The 21131-nt window shown below is 32.8% G+C and overlaps 1 protein-coding gene across 1 annotated transcript; it reads left to right on the forward strand.

The window, feature by feature from the left end:
• Positions 1 to 10864: 10864 nt before the first annotated feature.
• On the forward strand, positions 10865 to 18316 carry LOC107848022 (argininosuccinate synthase, chloroplastic). Its single transcript, XM_016692675.2, has 10 exons — positions 10865 to 11088; positions 11206 to 11264; positions 11562 to 11643; positions 12831 to 12972; positions 13091 to 13139; positions 13284 to 13466; positions 16403 to 16477; positions 16611 to 16796; positions 17386 to 17474; positions 17565 to 18316. Exons 1-10 carry the CDS (start codon positions 11022 to 11024, stop codon positions 18115 to 18117), a joined length of 1485 nt encoding a protein of 494 aa, XP_016548161.1. The 5' UTR covers positions 10865 to 11021; the 3' UTR covers positions 18118 to 18316.
• Positions 18317 to 21131: the final 2815 nt, after the last annotated feature.

A 21131-nucleotide genomic window follows, 5' to 3' on the forward strand; every position in this document is an offset into this window, starting at 1 on the left:
GAGTTGAAGGAACATGTCTCCAAATAACTCCATCTAACAAAATTGAACTAAAATAATGAATGAAATAAAATAATATCATTCTCGAATGGATGAGGACTCACTGTCACTCTGCGTACTGGAATGCTACTACTACTGCTGATCTGGAAATTGTGACTCTGAGCCTATGGTATAACATATAAGAAAGCACCATAGCGCAAATATGTCAGTACAATTGAAAGTACTGAGTATACGAGTGAGGTAGGCTAAATACAAAAGGGTTTACATGTATGAGCAATGCTAACTGACTGACTAATATGAACGTGAGAGTGCAAGCATTCATACATAGTAACTGAGATTGTGAATACGTGATATCTGGATGTGTATGCTAATGCATGGTTTACTGTTATCTAACATGACTGATACTAGAATTCTGATAACATGGATGACTGTGTCTGACAGTCTTGAATCTGATAATACTACCTGAGTTTTGTACTGGAACTGAATTGACTGTAACTGACAGTCCTGGTATACTGAAATCTGAAGACTTATCTGAGTTTTTTTATTGAGACTGGGACTGAAACTGTGGGAGGTAGTTGCTTAATCGACATGCCCCAATAACATATATAGCTAGGTTGGGGTCCAATCTTTGCCCCGACTGGAAGGGTGTCAATACCGCGCTACTGGTAAGGACAACTGTGAGTGACCCTTAGCTGGCAGGCACTCGAATGAGAATGGTAGGAGCCCTAAACTGACAGGTTAAGCCACCTCATCAACCCTAACCTGGCAGGTTAAGATATGTCAACCTACACTAGCTACGTAGTTCTGGACCACAAGGATGACTACTAAGAATCACACCCTAAACTGGCAGGTGAGTTCCCATCCTTGAGTTCACTCAGTGCTAACTTTTACCCATCTGAAGAGACTGAACATGATTTAACTGGATGTACATGGACTGAGTAACTGACTTTCGTTGACTGACAGAATAGTACTACTATCTAAGAATTTATTGAGATCATGAGATTTCTAAGATTTCCTGAGTCATATGACTGAATGAGTTCTATAGATCATGAATTGACTGAGATTATCGTGATAACGTGACATGGCTCTAGGCACACAACTATATTTTTTTTGGGTACTAGTACCCCCGAGACTCGATGGAAGGAAACTGACACACATAACTGCCTTGATCATAAACTGGAGTCCACAATTTACCATATCATAAGTAGAGGATTTCACACTAAGCATAGTTCTCAACATCTTACGTATGGAAGGAAAATTCATACAACATGTGTACACTTGCATAGCTTCAATATCATACTCAATCCATATCACAACAACAACGCATATCAATCATGTGAAATTCATGTGAAATCACAAAGAATAGAGCATGGACTTGTCATTTAAGCACTACTAAATCATAGGACATGAATCTTATCACCTTAAGCATTTTATCAAACACTTTGCATACATTCTTTTAGCTTAGGTGTGTTTTCATGAATTTCCCCATTTTAAACCACATAAAGTTCATGGATTTCAACTACCGAACACATATAATTCATGAAAATACCTTTAGATATCATCTTGAAACTTAAACAACAATCATCAATATGTACATGGTCATATCACAACAAAACAATCACAATATAATACTTAAAACATAGTTCTTGTGCTCCATGAACGAAATGGATCCATAGAGGAACACTACGCATACCTTAGATGGAAGATTCTTGATGATTGATGGAGAAATTTGCTTGAACTTGAATCCCCAATTGAAAACCTTAATGTGTTATTGAGAGGATTTTGAGAGAAAGAGTATGTTTTGGTGAAATAAGGGCTTAATTCCGTGTTTATGGAATATATATAGGGGTGGAAAGATGATCCAAATACCCCTCTAGATGCGTCATTTAATTTTTGTGAAAATTACCCAATTTGGGCCCCCGGCGCTACGCAGAGATATCACGTTGCGCCCCGTTTGTGACTTAGAAACTCACTGCGATGCGGTGGAATCACGTAGAGACACTGAAAATTGACAAACGTCATTTTGGCTTACGGCGCGATGCGCCACTTACTGAAATAACGCTGTTGAAACTTTAAATCGACATAACTTCTTCACCGGGCGTCCACTTTAGGCGAATTTGGTTTCAACGAAAAGTTTATTTATTTCTATACAATTTGGAGGGTATAAATTTTCCAAAATACCACCTATAAACCAAGTTATGCTCGTTCAAATATGACCTACGTGAAATCACACATGAAAACTTGGTGGATTCAAAAGTTCTTAGCTTGGCTTACTCTAAGTGACTCTTATGAATATGCTTAACACATCATAAGCTCTATTATCACTAGGATACTCATCCTAATTCATGTACTCCAATATGAATCACAGGATAGGAGGTTTTATGTGTAGGAACAACAGTTCATTTTTCTAGCTTAGAAATATACGGGGTATTACACTTTGTTTGATTCTTCAGGTCGTTTTGACTTAGGAAGGTCGATGACTTCTTTGGCTAGCAACCCGTCTAGAATTCTAGGAACATCAGAGTCAAAAAAAGGATATACTCTTTCTTGTAACTCTTTCAAGGTTGGTTGATTTTCTTCTTCTTGCATTTATTGTTTTGGAGCTTTCTCTTTCAGTTTTTGTTTTGTGGAGGCCTTCTTAGAACTCACAGTCCTCACCATAGATTCCCCAATTTGATTCTCTGATGAGTCGTTGAATTTCGTGACTTCCTTTTTAGGATAAAAAATAGGTGACGTCATTCTATGATTTGCAACGCTTAGCTTCATGTCATGAGCCCGTGTAGCTAATTCTTCAAAAGTTCAAGGTTTAATTCCTTGGAGGATATACACAAGGCCCCAATGCATCCCTTGAATACAAACTTCAATCGCGGAAGTTTCAGAAAGTTGATCCTTGCAGTTGAAGTTCAATGTTTACCAGCGATTTATGTAGTCCACTACAGGCTCATCTTTATTTTATTTTGTGTTTGTCAACTCCATCATGCTGACCGTATGATGGGTGTTGTAGAAATGATTTAGGAACTTACTTTCTAGTTGTTCCCAATAATGAATTGATTTAGACTCCAAGTCCGTGTATCAATCAAAAACATTGCCTTTCAAAGAGAGAACAAACTACTTGACAAAAAGATCACCATGTGTACCAGCACTGCTACAAGTCTCAACGAAATGAGCGATGTGTTGCCTTGGATTTCCCTTTCCATTAAATTGTTGAAACTTTGGCGCTTGATATCCAGTTGGCATCAGTAAACCCTCGATTCACTTAGAATACGACTTTGAGTATCCTACAAAACTTTGTGATGGACCACCATATTGTGCGTTGATGGTGTTTGCAATCATATCTTGCAGTTGTTGAGCTGTTAGAGTAGCCACTGAAGCGGATCGATCATTGCAGTAATTGTCACTTGTCTTGATGAGAGATTCACCATCAACTTTTTCTCACGATGTTAGATTATAATTTGACTCTCCAGAATTGTATAGATCTAACTTGCTCATAAGTCGGGCGATTTACTGATCTTTCTCATCAATAGACTTCTTCAAGGCTTCAATGATTTGTTCCATTATTACAAAATTCTCGTCCAAGTCAATTGCATCAACCATGAAGGTGTTGACTTTCGTTGAAGTTGGAGAATTCATTAAGTTTTCAAATTCTCCAAAGTTGCAACCAGTTTCAAACGGTTCATCTGATACATGGATGCGAAGTTGCCCCCAGGGGTTGTAGTTACTGCCAAAATTTGAGATTTTCTCCTTTTTGTCATCTCCAAAATAGTAAAGTATTGGGATCCATCAAAAGCACAAGCGTTGAGATTGCGTCGATTGATGGGGATAACAAGTTTGATCTCAGTAGACGTGGCAGTAGTAAACTTCTTGCACGAAACTTCATTGATTTTTTTGAAGTCCATTGTAGTAGTTGAATATGTGATTTTCTTTGACTTGTAGGAGGAAGAGATGAAGAGCAGAACCGGTCCCACTGGGCGTGCCAATTTGTTCGCAATAAATTTTCGTTAATGCTAAAAATTAACTACAAGGAAAAAATAAAATAAACAAAAAGAATAATTTTGTTTAAAGTAATTTTGCGGGTACAATTTCGTTATTCTCTCGATTCTTCTCTCCTAAGTTTTTCCGTGATTCGAGGGCCTTTGCAGCGTGATTCTCGAATGTAGGATGATTTGAGTCTCCTAGAAATGTGTTTAGATCTCCAGAAATTGTCTGACAGCACTTCGTCTTGTCGAGTTGATCTCCGAGTAGAATTCCGTTAGACAATTCATTGAAGAGCTGTGTAGTCAATGCAGAAGCTTCCTCCAATGCTTGCAGAATGTCCTCAGAAAATTGTGTAACCCTCCTATTTATAGTTGTAGGGGGTAGGCAGTCCAATCTCTTTTGCCTCATTCTGATTGGTCCATTCAGTTTTCAAGCTTATCACAAATGTTATGTGACAAGGTTGCTTGTGATTGGCCAAAAACATGTCATTTGGGACACTTGGCGATGTTTTATTGGCTCTTGAACTTGACTTGGACTGCCACATCATTTGATATGTGTGGTTTTGCTTCATTGGTCTTTAATTTGACTGGGATGCTACATCACTTGACACGTGGCATATGTTTGGGCCTCAAGGTTAGATGGACCTTGAAGTCCTTGATAAGGAATAAAATGAGATTATTATTTTTATAGCCCAAAATAATTTTAGACCCAATAAAATATGGGTCAAATCCAATTTTTATATGAATTTGACCCAATAAATTTTACGTGTCTACACTCCTTCAATTTTGTAATCTTAATTATATACATCATTTGAGTTATTGTAGCTAAAAAAGTGTACTACTAAATATCAAAGCAGATATTTAAAACAATATTAACAAAACAAATATTAAAGAAACTAAGACACATACTTATAATAAATGTCGTTATATTAGTTATCGATTTTTAATCCCTAACGATTTGATTTTCGATTTAAACGATAAGAAAATACTCATAAAATAGAAAAAGTAGTAACTAACATGAAAAGAAACCGAATCTCAGTTGCAACAAAAATCCTACTTTATATATATATATATATAAAATTAATATAATCTTATTGGGTTATTGATTTACCCAATAACTTAATAAAAATATTGAAATCGAATCAATAACCCAATAATTTTTTTTATAAAATTATTAAAAAGTCGTTAACCCGATAACAATAAATCAATAACATTTTTATTAGTTAGATTTTTGTACACCCCTAACTTAAATTACGATTTCTTAATTCATTTATTATAATAAGAAACGTATCTGTGCATGTGAGTCTCCTCAAAATCCTAATCGAAACACTAATCGAAAACTACTATGAAACACTTACCGAAAAAATAATTTCATATTATGAAACACTAATTGGAAAAAAATAATTTCATATTTTTAACACAAAAAAAATATATAAATTTTTAAATAATAACTTAATTGATCGATGAAAATTATACCTTTTCACTATTTTGGAGTAGAGAAAAATTGAAAAATATAATTTTTTTAGAGAGAAATCGGATAATTAAGGAGAGAAATGGGTTATTTTTTAATATAGGATAAATATAAGGGAAGTGAATGGTATTATCCACGTGGACAGCCACATCAGCGTTTTTATCCATGTGTCCACGCGTGTATTACGCGCAGTGGACAGTGGATCAAAAAGAGTGACGTGACATACTAAAAGAACAAGTTCGGGGGGGAGGGGGGTACCTAGGACTAGTAAAAGTTCAGATTTACCATGAATAAAACGTGACAAATTTAGGAAGGGAATTGATACTTCTCTCTAAAAAAAAAAAGCTAGTGAAAAGAATGATCAAGAAAATGCAATAAGACATAATTTTTAAAAAACACACCTAAACTATCCCTTTTTCTTAGTGTCACACTTAAACTAATGGTAGTATGAGCAACACACCTGAACTATCACGTTTAGTTTGAAAAACACACCTAAAGGCTGACTAGACCAAATATTTGCTTACAAACTCTTTAAATATGTCTAGCCATTAAAAATCAGTCCATGTGGCATTTTTTATTCTTGTTTGTTAATACATTATTTTTGTTATTTTAAAAATATTTTAATTGTTTTTTATTATTTTATGGTGTATTTTTCACACCCTCAATAATTTAGTTATAAAACTAAAAAAAAATGATAGTTTAGGTGTGTTTTCGACACCTCATTCTTTCTTAAATAATTTTTTGGGAGTTTCTTGATAAGTGGAAGCTTCCATCATATAAATAAATGTTTGGGTAGATCTAGTCCTTACACATTCATAAATGGACTCCAATTTTATAAACTAAAAATTACACAAATACACAACTTATGTTTTCAATATTACAAAAAAATTTAACTCCTAAATATATTACAAAAAATCCAACATATATACAGAATGCTATGTATATGTCGGCTATCTTATGTAAATTAATAGGGAGAGAGTAAAATAATTAAAAAAGTAAAAGAAAGTGTAATTATTTTTAAATGGATTGGTATTTATGATATTTATGCTTTTATAAAATCATGGGCTTGATTGAACCAATGGGCCAAATTCATAGTGATCCCATGACTCTATCATCAAGTTCAAGCCCATAGACAAAATGAGGTCTAATTGCTTTATATCTTATTATTAAAGAAATATAATAATTATAAGTGAAAATTATCGTCTATATAGTTATTAGATTGTTTATTGCAAGTTATAGCAATACTTTTACATAATTATTGAATTAAAGATTTAATTGCAAGTTATAGCAATTCCTTAAAAATAATTTTTTTATTTTAAATAAGTGTTTGTTATTATCTCCTATTTTTTAATCTTTAATATTCTTTCTCTCCTCATTAACTCTATAGATAATTATGTTAAGAATAAATTTTAGTTTCAATAATTATATTTATTTATACTTTTTTGAGCTTTATCAGTAAAGTAACAAAATTTGTTCTTAAATTAAGAAGTAAAATTTGATAAAATATTTCTACATTGATACACATTATTCCTTCAATTCTTCTTCCGTTATTCATAGATTTCATCTTTTTATCACAACAGTGACTTTCAATAAATAATAATAAAATAAAAATACAATGTTTTTTTTTAAATCTTTTTTTGTCTTTTTTTTTTTTAAATAAATAAATATGACACATACTTTGAGAATTAACTTTGCCAAATAAATTATTCAATAGGAAAAATGAAAAACGGGGAAGTAGAACACTGTAAAGAAATGGAACACTTTATCAATTAAAATTCCGACTCAGTTAATAGATTTAGTTTTATTATATGTGAAAATTATATTTATATGTATTTTTTAGATTGTTTATTGCAAGTTGGAACTATATTTTTGTATAACTATTGAACTATATTGATTGCAAAAAGCAAAATTGATATAGTGAATCAACACCAATATCAACCATGGCTAATACAGATTACCTTTTTTATCGCAACAAAAAAGTTATTTGATACCAAACAATTATCGGTTAATTTTTTTCTAATATGTACAGTGACAGTTTTCATTAGATATCCATTACATACACTAAAAAAGTTATGTAATATACAACACCATTTTTCGTATCAATTGTTACATTCATAAAACCCATTTCATACAAATGTGACATATACGAAACTTCATCAATACCAATTTTAATGTCAATTCCATACATTGAGACCCCCCCCCCCCCCAAAATAAATAAATAAATAAATAAATAATAATAATAAAAATCCCTTAAGTATTACAAGAGTATAAAATGACTTTAAAAGAATTTATTAAACTAATTCGTGAATATCATATTATGTACCATTTCCATACACTAGAAACAGTTATAAGATATATCATTTATATAGAATCTTATATACCAATTTCATAAATTAAGACTTCAAAAATAAAAAATCATTTAAAATATGACTTTGTTATATATAAATTGATTTTAGCTTAATTGTATAAAATAATACAGGAATAATAGGTTATATGCAATTCACAAATTAAAAATAAATTATTAACATATAATATTTACTATCACCAATTTTATTGTGAATTCAAAATTCATGAATTAGAAATTAAATAGAGATTGAGTAAGAATGAATTATGGTAAAACAAGAAGTATTTGTTTAAGAATGAATTATGGTAAAAGAAGAAGTATTTGTTTTTCTTTTTAAAAAATGAATATAAATATAATTTAAGGAATTGAAAAAAATATGCACATTAATAGGTTCCATAATTTTAGCCCACATAATAACTAACTCCTATTAAAATGAAAGTTTTTTTAATTAGCATATAAAAAACGTTTTATTCTTAATTATTTTTGTTTTAATTTTTTTTTAAAAAAACTTGTTATTAGTTGTAATCTAAGAAGTCTTGCTATGACTTGCAATTTATAATCTAAGGAGGTATATTTAGATTTCCCCCCTAATTATAATGACTATGGGTGTTCATGGTTTGGTTTGAGTCGATCTTTGATTAAAACTATAACCAAATCAATTAAGTCGATTTTTAAATTCTAAAATAAAAAAAAATATAGGTTTGGTTTTTGTCGGTTTGGTTCGATTTTTCAATTTATGTTTAGCTAATGATAAATTGATAATAGTAAAACATCGGGATATGAGACAACTATTTCAAATAAACGTTAGAAACTAATAAATCGCTCTCTACTATCACAAGATGAATGTATATGAATCTACTATTATTTTTCAACACTATTCCCAAGTTTTAGCATGCTTACGTTGCATAATTGTAGAGGTTCTTTCACTTCACATATCTAATATCCATGGAAAAATATACATCTTTAAATAGAAAGGTTAACCTTTAAATAATCAAAGGGACAAGTCGTTGAAGAGTAGATGAATGTCTTAATAAAAACAATTTAAAACTAACAATACACCACATCACATATATAAAATTAGATAATTAGAATTGGAGTATCGAGTTTGAACATACTTTTAAAAAAATGAGATTTAGAAACATTGTAGTGCATGTGAAATATAGTAAACTAAAATTAAATTAATAATTAAAAGATATAAAATATTTGTAATTATTTATGAAAAGCTAATATGTATTATATATTTAAATAATTATAAAATTTATGTATATAATTTATCTATTTGATTTGATTGGATTGTTTTTTAATTATTTTTAATAAAACTATAGTCAAATCAACTATTTTCTGTTTTTATTCAAAATTAAATAAAATCAAATATCCTTTTTTTTTTGGTAGGTTTGACTTGGTGTTTCATGTATGGACACCCCTTAATAATTACCATGTGAATGGTCAACATTGGCCAACTCCAAGCACTTTTTCCAACTTATTATTACACCTAACTCATGTACTTGCATTTAAACAAACATTTTAGATTTTGAGAGAAAAACGTGTTTAAATTGTTTACTATTTTTTCTATTTCAAAATAAATAGATTATTGAATTATTTTTTAATGTTAAAAATAAATAAACTATTCATTTTTAAGAGACATATTAAAAATTTCTTTCAATTTTATCCTTTTTAAGAAGAGTAATATAAAAATAATTAAAAAAATAATGAGGAAAAGTAACCTATAATTTATATCTTTAAAATTATTTTGAAATGGAAAGATTACTAATCTACTATTTTCATGTTGACTTGCTAGATCAATATTACATATCCAACTAAACTGGATATTTTCACCTTTTTCATGAAAAATATTATTTTATTTAATTATTTGATATTCGAAACTACCTTACTTAGATTTATATCAAAAGCTCTCTGTGTCTGTCTCATTTACCACCACACTGTTCATTATTCTCATTATTATATAATTCATAATTTATGATTATTATTTCTGTTTGATTATAAACATTATTTTTTTTTAGAGTTGGAGTTGAAGATGAAGTTAGAGTTAGAGTTGTGTTTGATTATGGATATAAATTAAAGTTATTTTTGAAATTTTGTGAGAGAAATATGAGTAAAAAAAAATGAAAACAAATAAAACTTGTTTTCAATTTTTTCAAATAGTTTTTTAGAGTTAGAGTTAAAAAATTCATAGCCAAACAGTGGGTACTTTTACTTTTTCTTACTAAAATAAAATAATTTTTTTTTAATTTATTTTTATTTTTATGGCCAAACGGGTACATAAATTATTGAGTAAAAATCTAACTATCCTTAAATATCAATAGGTCCCCCTTTCTTTAATTTGGACTTTCTTCCTTAAAAAAGGACCAGTACTTTTCAGTCTGCCAACTGTGTCTTACCTTATTTACTCAATCTATCTACTTGGCTTCGGCTGGCTTAGCGGTTCAATAAAATTGGGTGTAGCATCAAATTCTCCTGTTCAATTCTTAATAAAGAAAAATATTAAGTTATTTTTTTCAATTGTTCTAATCTTAATGAATAGAATTATCTGATACCTAATGCTAATAGGAGATAACATGTATTCTGTAAATTTTATCAATGTGTGTAAGTTGATTTGAACATCATGATTATCAAAAAAATAATTATCACGTTTTAGTTATCAAGGATTAATTTGACTAATTTTTAACATTAAATTAAATTAATATTTTTAAATTATTAAAATATTCAAAACTTTATAAAAAGTACTACACTATCAAATTGAAATGTTCATACAACTCTAAAAATCAATCACCCCTGTGCCGACATTCAATCTCCTTCCACCTTACCCCTGCCAACCCAATCTAAAATATTTTTTCATTTACCAATCAAACAATAAAAAATATTTTGTAATCACCATTAAATATAAAAAAATAAATAAGAAATTAATTTCTTTTCTATAAAAAATATTTTTCATCAAAAGTATTTTCCTACCAAACACAACCCAAGTTTAGACACGTCGCTTTATGTAATGTATGTATATTCTTTTTTTGTTTTATCCTGAACAAATTTCAATTATTTATTTGTTTATTGAAGGGGTATTTTATTTTATTTTATTTTTTTCCCGAGTGTAACACTCGTAATAAAATTCTAAAAAGAAACCTACTCTTCGTTGTTAGCTGTTTTTCTCCTATACTCTTTTTTTTTTCTTGCTCTGCCTACCCATTTTAACAAATTTGTAGACTAATAATCTTATTGGATGGCTCAAGTTCAAGCAATTTCTTCATGTTCTTCTGTCAATCTTCTCTTCAAGGGCTCAATAAAAAGTAATAATTTTTCACCTTTTTTTGTGAGTGTGTGTGTTCTGTGTTATCAAGAAATGGTTTTGTTGTTGTAAAGATTGTTTTTTGGAGCTATATTTGATGACCCTTTTGCAAATGCAGGTTCACCAAGGATTCAAGATAAGTTTTGGTGTGCTAAAAAGTTGGATTCCTTACAAGAGGTTCTTGATTGATTACCCTTTAATTTATTTGATTTTTATTGTAGTTTTTTTGGTTGAGATTTTTAGGGTTAAGGGTTAAAAGCACACCTAAAGTATCCATGTTTACGAGTTTCATACCTTAACTAGATGATATTTAGGTAGGATAAGGGAATGACTGATAGTTGAAGTGTATTTCGATAAATAGTTGGTGATAGTTGAGGTGTGAAACTCGAAAAAAATGGGGTATGAGGTGTGTTTTTGACAATTAAAAACTATGCTGACGGGTTTTATTTTTGTTGTTCTCTTGTATTATTGCAGCTTGGTGTAAAAGCTAGTGAATTTAATGGTCTTGCAATTGCTCATAACCGTTCTAACTCGGCTTTGCCTTGTGCCAACCATGGTATAGTTTATACCAGCTTGTTATTTGGTTTATTTGTCAAACTTGTTTTGAGAAATCTTTTATTGAGCTGAGGGTCTATCGGACACAACCTCTCTAATCTCTACACCACAAGGTAAGTGATAAGGTTGGGGAACGCCCAGGGGCGGAGCTAGCATATACTGGGTGTGGGGTGGGAGTCACTTCGGCGAAAAGTACACTATTTATACATGGTTAAAATTATTTTTTTATTTATATATAGTCGATGTTTGGCTAGTTCGTGCATGCACCTTTGAACCCCCTAATGAAAATCTTGGCTCCGCCACTGGATATGCCCCACTTTCCCTACTTTCCCTGTACCCTACTTGTAGTGTTTTGTTGTTATTAGTATTTGTTTTTCCTTTTTGATAGATTATAAATGGTAGTTTTTACTAGCTTTTTCTTTGGTATTTTGTCAAAACCTGTTTTGAAAAATCTTTTCTTGAGCCGAAGGTCTATTGAAAACGACTTTTGTTATTCCTCCTTAAGTACTGTGCTTCAGTTATCACATTAGTTGGTAACAGTTATTGCTCCTCTATAGTATGCTATGTTATGTTTTCCCTATTACTTTCTATGTCCTCTTTACTTTTGTATTATGCTGGTAGCTTCTCTGATGTGCATTACTCAAGCAAAGGGTCTTCCGGAAATAGTCTCTCTACCTCCTTGTGGTAGGGGTAAGGTCTGCATACACTCTACCCTCCCTAGACCTTGCTTTTGGAACTATACTAGGTTTGTTGTTGTTGTTGAAGGTGTTGGAAACAACCTTTCTAGTTTCTACCACAAAGGTAGTGATAATGTCTGGTTACCCCCCACTCTTCCTAGACCCCACTTGTAAGTTGTAATGTTTGTTGGTGTTGGTGTTGTTGTTATTTGTTTTTTTGATAGATTATATAGGTCTTAAATACGTCCGTTCACGTGTGTGCTTGCTGCTTGCTTCTTTACTTGTCTTGGTTCAACGAAAGGAAGCGTATTTTTGTTAAATGATTGGTGGTGTATTTAAGATTTAAGGTCAGATGATCATATTATTTCACAGATTTTAATGCTTTCTCCGTTTCTGAAAAGGCTCAATGATTAAGGGTGCCATCAGAGAGCCTGCCTGGTTGGCTTTGGCAATTTTGGTTGCTGAGTTTCAGTGTATAGGGTAATGATGAATAATTATTTGAATATTGCAGCTATCCAGGCAGTATTGACCAATGACAAAGAGACAACAAACTCCACCCCCGTTGGGGAGAAACCTCTTCGCAAAAAATTGAACAAGGTGGTTCTAGCTTATAGTGGTGGGTTGGACACTTCAGTTATTGTACCCTGGTTAAGGTATCTGCTTTCTGTTTTATTTTATTTTCCTTAACAATACTTTCAGCCTAGGCCATGTTCCGTCTGTTGTGTCGTGATGTTTTCATCCCTTTTTCTGTCTGTTAATTTCTTTTTGCAGGGAGAAATATGGGTGTGAGGTTGTTTGTTTCACTGCAGATGTTGGTCAAGTATGTTTTTCTCTCGTCACCTGTTGGTTCTTACGTTCTTGTTCAGAAAAAAATTATTGAATTATAGTGCATAAATGGAGAAGTCAAAGAGACAAGTTTCTTTTTGTGAGAATGTATGTGTGAGATGGATTATTTCTTTCTCAGGGGATTAAGGAATTGGAAGGCTTGGAAGCTAAGGCCAAGGCTAGTGGGGCTTGTCAATTAGTGGTGAAGGATCTGCAAGAAGAATTTGTGAAAGATTTCGTATTTCCTTGTCTGCGAGCTGGTGCTATCTATGAAAGGAAATACTTGCTTGGTACATCAATGGCCCGCCCTGTTATTGCTAAGGTAAACTGTAGATCTTAAATAATAAATGGCAACCTCTTTTGTCATTTTTCCCTTCCGTGAACACCCCTCCCACTGTCCGAGGAAAAGAGAGGAAAGAGATTCAGTCGGAGAATTTCATGTGTATTTTCCAACTAAATATAGGTCTAATACAAGTTTAGTGATCACTCATGACTCTCAATCTCTTTTTTGGCACCCAACCAAGGATACTTGACTAATTTTCCTCTCATAAAGCAGGTAATGCAAACAAGTTCCTAAATAATATAATCATAATTAAGTTTTATGGTACCCCAAGTTAATAGTCTTAACTTATCTCGTGACGGATACTTTCTCCTGCATAGTTCATTTTAATTGGTAATTTTTCCTAAAACACAAGCATAAAAGAACGAACCCCAAAAAAGGGGAAAACGTATACACAGTAAGACAGTCAATTAGACAAAATAACAGGCACACCTGCTCTTTTTGTGAAAATTGAACTTGTGAGAGAACGATGTACCGTTCGTAGCTCTAGGGTCTTCATCCATGATTCGTGCGACTGATTTACCTCGTGCAAGGACTCTCGGTAATCATCCAATAATTGGACTAAGCTTGTCATTATACGTCTATAGTAATTTCTCAAGGATGTTACATGCTGAGGATCTTTGAGAAATCCCAAGATTTGGTGCTTCACTGAGAGTAGGTAGACAATTAACACACCCAGTCTGTTAATGAAGGTGTCATATGCACAATACATGTGCAAGCATTAAAGAGGATCAAGATTCTGGAAAGTAGGCACGATTTTGGAAAAAATAATCCGTCCTGTATCTGAAGAGCTTTAACTTTTCTTGACGCTAGAGACTTGGAACTTATTGAGGAGACTCGGGGTGGAGTTAATGATAAGTTGGAGATTTGGAGACAGACGCTTGAGTTTAAAAGATTTCGGTTAAGTAGAACCAAGACGGAGTACTTGGAGTGTAAGTTCAGTGATGTGTTGCAAGAGGCTGGAGTGGTTGTGAAGCTGGACTCTCAGGCCATTCAGAAGAGGGAGAGTTTCAAGTATCTGGAGTCTATGATTCGGGCAATGGTGAGATTGACGAGGATGTCACGCATCGTATTGGGGCAGGGTGGTTGAAATGGAGGCTCGCTTCGGGAGTTTTATGTGATAAGAAGGTGCCCCCGAAGCTTAAAGGTAAGTTCTACAGAGTGGTAGTCCAGCCGACTATGCTGTATGGAGCGGAGTGTTGGCCAGTTAAGAACTCCCATATCCAAAAGTTGAAGGTGGCGGAGATGAGAATGTTGTGATGGATGTGTGGACATACCAGGAAAGATAGGGTGAGGAATGAGATTATTCGAGAGAAGGTGGGAGTTGCCTCGGTGGAGAACAAGATGCGAGAAGTGAGGTTATGTTGGTTCGAACACTTGATGAGGAGAGACTCTGATGCTCCAATGCGGAGGTGTGAGACACTGACTATGGATGGTTTTAGGTGGGGTAGAGGTAGACCGAAGAAATATTGGAGGGAGGTGATTAGGCATGATATGGAGCAATTACAGCTTACGGAGGACATGATCCATGATAGGAAGGTGTGGAGGACGCAGATTAGGATAGAGGGTTGGGGGTGGGAGTTTGTCGGTAATAGTAGGGGAGCGTTCTTTTGTCTGGAGTTTCTGGTTCGTGGTGTTGTGGCTGTACTATTATTGTGTGGCTATTTTGCATACCGTACTAGTTTATATGCACTTATCTTTGGTGTTTGTTATACTGTTAGTTTATTTTGCGTACCGTACTAGTTTATAGGCACTTATCTTTTGTGTTTGGAATACTGTTATCGGTCCTAAGCCGGGGGTCTATTGGAAACAACCTCTCTACTTCACCTGAGGTAGTGGTATGATCTACGTACACTCTAACCTCCCCAGACTCCACTATGTGGGAATACACTGGGTATGTTGTTGTAGAAACTTGGAACTTATAGAAAGCTGGGGCTGCTTGTCAGCTCTGTGGCAGTAGGCTGTTTGCCTGGGAGACATATGCAGCATGCTACATGAATTTCCTCTGGTTGGATTCAGGTTTGCCTCTCGAAATGCGGCCCGACTGTATGAGAGGTAATATTACTTTTGGGGGAACGTTATAGAAAGCTGTGGCTTTTTGCTGGCTCCTCCAAAATCGAGCTACAGGAGCTTCAACAAAAATTTTATTGAATCCAAGCAACATAGCCTGGGAGACATATGCAGTGCCCCCAATGAATTTCCTCCTGTTGAGAGTTCAGGTTGACCTCTCAGAATCGACCTGTCTATATAGGAAGAAAAATTTACTTTGATAGACATAGTTGCACTTTTTTCTGGTGCAAAATGCTTTTGCAGTAGTCTGGAAAACTGTCTGTAATAGCAGTTTAGTTTGGTGTTTCCTCTATATAATTGCCCGACCTGCAGGCTGCAGCAAAACAAGTAGTTTATTAACATGTGTGGGAGAAGGCTGAAGAATTTGCCAGTATTTACAACCGAGTCATAAAGAAGAAAGTAAGAAACTAAAATTCTCAAAAACATAAAAAGGTCAAGGAAATCAAAGTACACCCAAACTGGAGAACTGATGGAACTCGCATTTGCAGGAATTCTGATGAAATCATGTTTATATCTCCATGATTCGTGTTTGGTTATGAAATTTTCTTTTGGTGCCTTTGTGGTCTGCTTATCTGCTACTAGTTTTTCCCCTAAACCAAAAGTGTTTCCTACATCAAGCTTTTACATTTCACATAGATGAAACTGCTAGCAAATTACCAGCATGGGCATCTTCACGCATAATTGGCTGGGCCAAACTTTTCATGTTCATATTGGTCCACTAAATTGACCTACGAACAGTCCAGTTATGAAGCAGATATAACAATGATAAATTGAATTTACGCATTTTAGCATTTGTATTCTCGTTGCCTTAAATTTGTTTTGGACTAAAATCTAGCTGATAAATGCAGGCAATGGTTGATGTTGCCAGAGAGGTTGGAGCTGATGCTGTTTCTCATGGATGCACAGGAAAGGGAAATGATCAGGTATTATCCTGGATCTTCTTTTAACTTTACTATGGTAATTTATCAGACCGCGTCATCTTAAACCTATGTTTCTGAGCCCAGGGGATTGCAGAATGAACTCCTCATATTCAGTTATGCTTCTTTACCACTACAGGTCCGTTTCGAGCTGACATTCTTTGCTCTGAATCCTGAACTGAGTGTTGTTGCCCCTTGGAGGGAATGGGAAATAACAGGAAGAGAGGATGCTATTGAATATGCTAAGAAGCACAACGTACCGGTTCCTGTAACAAAGAAATCTATCTATAGTAGAGACAGAAACTTGTGGCATCTTAGTCATGAGGTAATATTAGTTTGTTGTACTTTTGTAGCTTGTGATACTCGTTTCATATGCTGATAGTACTATATCCTTTGACTTGGTTGAGAAGTATTGGAACTTCTTTTCATCTCCGGTTTTTTCTTTTTGTTCTATTTGAAACATTGAATTTTGTCTCATGCTTTTCCTTCATTGCTGCTGTAACTGTTTTCTTTCCGCTGGGAATTTTGACCAAACGAACAAGCTCATCCTTCCTGGGACCAGTAGTATATTTATTGTGTAAAACAGGTTCTATGAAGGGTACTAGTTTTAGTAGGATTTGCATAGGACTATCATGACGGGTTAATGAATCTCCGCTCTTAATAAATGTTAGTGATTTTTTAAAGTAAACAAGGAATAAAAAACTAAAAGATCAAAAATTAAGAAAATGTTGTGACGCAGGCTCTGCCACTTGGCGGAACTTAGACGGGCACCCTTCCAAAATGCAGTGGAGTCCACAAACCTAGGTTTTGGGCCTTCCTGATCGCCCATCGACCCTGTTAAGAAGATATTGAAGTGTGGCTATGTGAATTAACTGATTATACCTGTAAAACTCATTTCAAAATGGTATTTGAAGGGAGATATTCTGGAAGACCCTGCAAATGAGCCAATGAAGGATATGTATATGATGTCAGTTGATCCCCAAGATGCACCTGATCAACCTGAGTGAGAATCTTTTATTTCGATTTTCTCATTTATTGCAGTAGTAAGATCGAATGCATTTCTTTCTCACTTTCAAAACTACTAACTGTGCAGGTATGTAAACATTGGGATAATCTCTGGTATTCCTGTTTCACTAAATGGAAAGGAGCTCTCTCCCGCAACTCTTCTTTCTGTGCTGAATGAAATTGGCGGAAGACATGGAATTGGACGAATAGACATGGTTGAAAACAGGCTCGTTGGAATGAAGAGCCGTGGAGTATATGAAACCCCTGGGGGAACAATCCTTTTCAGAGCTGTGCAAGAACTTGAGTCTCTAACACTTGATCGTGAAACAATCCAAGTCAAGGATTCTCTTGCCCTCAAATATGCCGAGTTAGTTTATGCTGGCAGGTGGTTTGATCCACTTCGCGAGTCGATAGATGCTTTCATGGAGAATATTACCAAGACTACAACAGGTTCAGTTACTCTGAAACTATACAAAGGATCAGTTTCAGTGACAGGTCGTCAAAGTCCTCATAGTTTGTACAGACAAGATATCTCATCCTTTGAGAGTGGGGATATCTACAATCAGGCCGATGCTGCAGGATTCATTCGTCTGTATGGGCTTCCAACGAGGGTTAGGGCAATGCTTGAGAAGGGTCTTTAAAACTTTTGTTCATACCGTGAATTGATGATGTTGTGTTCACAGTTCCGTCAGAGGGTCAGTAGAATCTTGTTTTTCCATTTTGTAGCACTGTAGCTTTTACTACTCCAGAGGCTAGTCTATCGTTCTGATTGTTTTGCAGAAATTCTCTCGTTTGAAAATTTTGGTAGTCCATTAAGAAAAATTGCCAACTTTAGTATTTTATCGTGACTTTCCTACTTCTGTTATTTCCTTTGCCAACCTGCTTTGATATACTTCTTCTTGAGCCGAGGGTCTATCGGAAACAACCTTTCTACCTTTGAAGGGAGGGGTAAGGTCTGCATACACACTACCCTCCCCAAACCCCACTTTTGGCAGTGGGATTACACTTGGTATGTTGTTGTTTCCATCAAGAAAAATTGCGGAATCTTGTAGTTTTGCTTCTCCCCTTACTGAAAATATTGTGTTCTGTAGATGATAAATGACATTTGCCTCTTCCTTATATTTGCGTTTGATTACTAAATCTTGTTTGATTAATTGACTAGTACAGCAAGATATGTGTGTGTTAAGAAGCATGTCATGGACAAAAGGCTAATATAGGCTTATTATCCATCAAGTTTCAAAGTATGTGTTAGCTGGCAAAGAAGAAAAAATGCAGCAAAACTTGAACATGTAATTAGTAAAAACAAAATATTCTTCAACACTGAAGCAATGGAATTGATATTGAGAAGCTACAATAATTTAATTTGATCAGCATAACTCTATTGGTTTACAAGTATATGGACTGTTTTCACTTCCATTCATGGTCCTGAAATTTGAACAAGATCCTTCCTGCCTTAGTTGAAAAGCATCATCCAAAAGAATAAGATTCCTGATCTATCTACATATATCTATATATATATATAAAAGCAAAACAAAATCAAGACAACATAGCAAAACAAAATCAAGACAACATGCCACGTGTCAAGCTATTAAAATAGCCACGTGGCGGTTTTTTAAAACAAAGTTTTAAGATATTGTAATAAAGATTTTGGATTAAAATATTAATTATTTTAATTTGAAATACATTATCCTTTTCTTTTTAAATAAATCATTATCTTAAAATAGAAATCCTAATTGAAGAGTTCCATTAGACTTTTACTATTTGAAACTTATCTCTTCTAAAATATAAATACTATAAAATATATTTAAATATAATTTATTTACATATTAATAAAAGATAAAAGTTTTATTAAAATTATAATAATAATAATAATAGTTAGTAATAGTAGTACTACGTAGGATATGGAACAGAAGTAATAATATAGTTAGTATAAGAAGTAGCACTAAGTAGGATATCATCATCATCATCATCATCATCATCATCATCATCATAATAATAATAATAATTAAAAAAAAAAAAAAGAAGAAGAAGAATTATATAAAACCCGAAACAAATTAATTTAAATTTTAAAATGAAAAATTGTAAAAGAGAACAAAAAGGGTAAAACATATGGAAAGGTTAAAATAAGTTGATACTAATATTTTATAATCAATATCATTAATTTAATAAATTTGTCCTATATTTATCTACCAATGTACAATTAACACAAAAACTAAATTTTAAAAAATATAAAATCTAATTTATAACTATTTTTCTCAAATCTACCGAAACAAGTTTAAAATATATAAAATCAGCTTAAACAAATTTGCATGATTTTAGGAATTAGGAATAAATAAATATTAAAAGATGAAAAAATAATTAGTTGTACGTTTTTAATCAAGATCTTTAATATTCACATTGTAAATGAATCAAAATCCAGTTTAATTGCCTATTTTTGTGAAACTATATTTCCACAAAATAAGCTTTGGAGATAATTGGATATATAATTTCAACTAATTTAACAATAAAGCAAGAAAGATTTTAACTAAACACTTGGTTGAAGAGTTCTAAATGGACTCTTACTACTTGATAAATTTATTCATTATGTTGTATAATATATTTAGATATTACATGAAATACAACAACAACAATAATAATAATAAGATATTTATAGTAATTTGCATGACCCTGCGTTACTTTCATAAACTTACAACCACACACATGCAGGATTGTAAAACCTATTCAAATATAAAGGATTGGTTTTACATTTTTCATCATTAATAAATTAATTCAAAAATAAAATAGTATCCAAATTTTAAAAAATAATTAGATCTCCAACAAAATGAAGAATTATATATTAATTTGAGTGATAAGGTTCAAAAGTATAAGACACATTATTTGAATTAATTTTTTTTAAAAATTTATTTACTGTTGATTTATTATTAATAAATTAAATAATACCAATATATAGTATTATGAACCAATTTTAACAATTGAGTTCTCACATCTAAAAGCTATCATATTTGTTCAAATTAGTTGAAACTATCGGAAGTAATTAGCTTTATCAAAAAATGTCTCCTCTTTTTTAGAAAATCTTTCCTAATAAAATGCAACCGACTGTAGTTTTAATGTTAAAAGCGGATACAACTTCTCATACAAGCTTTATCTTTAAAAAAATTTAAATTATATTTTCTTTTTTATATAAATATCCAAATAAATTGCCTGTAGTTCAATTTATTTGTTTTCTTTAATACCCATATTTTCATCTTTGTTCATCTTTATAATTCAAATATATTTTATTGATTAGTTTAAGCAAATCAAATATGTGTCTTTCTAATAATTATCACGTTGTTTATTTTGATTGCAGATAAATGAGACGGCTTAACCCGAGGTACGCTGCACAGGTTTGAGACCTCCTTTTCTTCATGATCATGACACACAGTTTATTGCATAGAATAAGCGAAATTTTTATTTATTAATTTGATTTGAGACTTATCTGTGTGTATCTATTTATTCTAAAAGATACATACAGAGCAAGAGTTTGTGATTTTCCTCCGGTGAATGACATTCAATATAAAAGAAATAGATATACATCTTGTGAATGCATGAAAGATGTACAGAAGCCTATTTGATTTTCGGAGGTATGGAAGACTAATTGCGGTTAAACAATTCTATA

The sequence above is a fragment of the Capsicum annuum genome, chromosome 11 (genome assembly GCF_002878395.1).
Source record: "Capsicum annuum cultivar UCD-10X-F1 chromosome 11, UCD10Xv1.1, whole genome shotgun sequence".
NCBI classification, from domain to species: Eukaryota; Viridiplantae; Streptophyta; class Magnoliopsida; order Solanales; family Solanaceae; genus Capsicum; species Capsicum annuum.

What these genes read in the sequence shown, in the direction of transcription:
- LOC107848022 (XM_016692675.2), top strand. Translation starts at nt 11,022, where the DNA reads ATGGCTCAAGTTCAAGCAATTTCTTCATGTTCTTCTGTCAATCTTCTC. An exon ending in CAGGAAAGGGAAATGATCAG is followed by an intron (nt 16,478 to 16,610) that starts GTATTATCCTGG and finishes TTACCACTACAG; the next exon opens with GTCCGTTTCGAGCTGACATT. An exon ending in TGTGGCATCTTAGTCATGAG is followed by an intron (nt 16,797 to 17,385) that starts GTAATATTAGTT and finishes TGGTATTTGAAG; the next exon opens with GGAGATATTCTGGAAGACCC.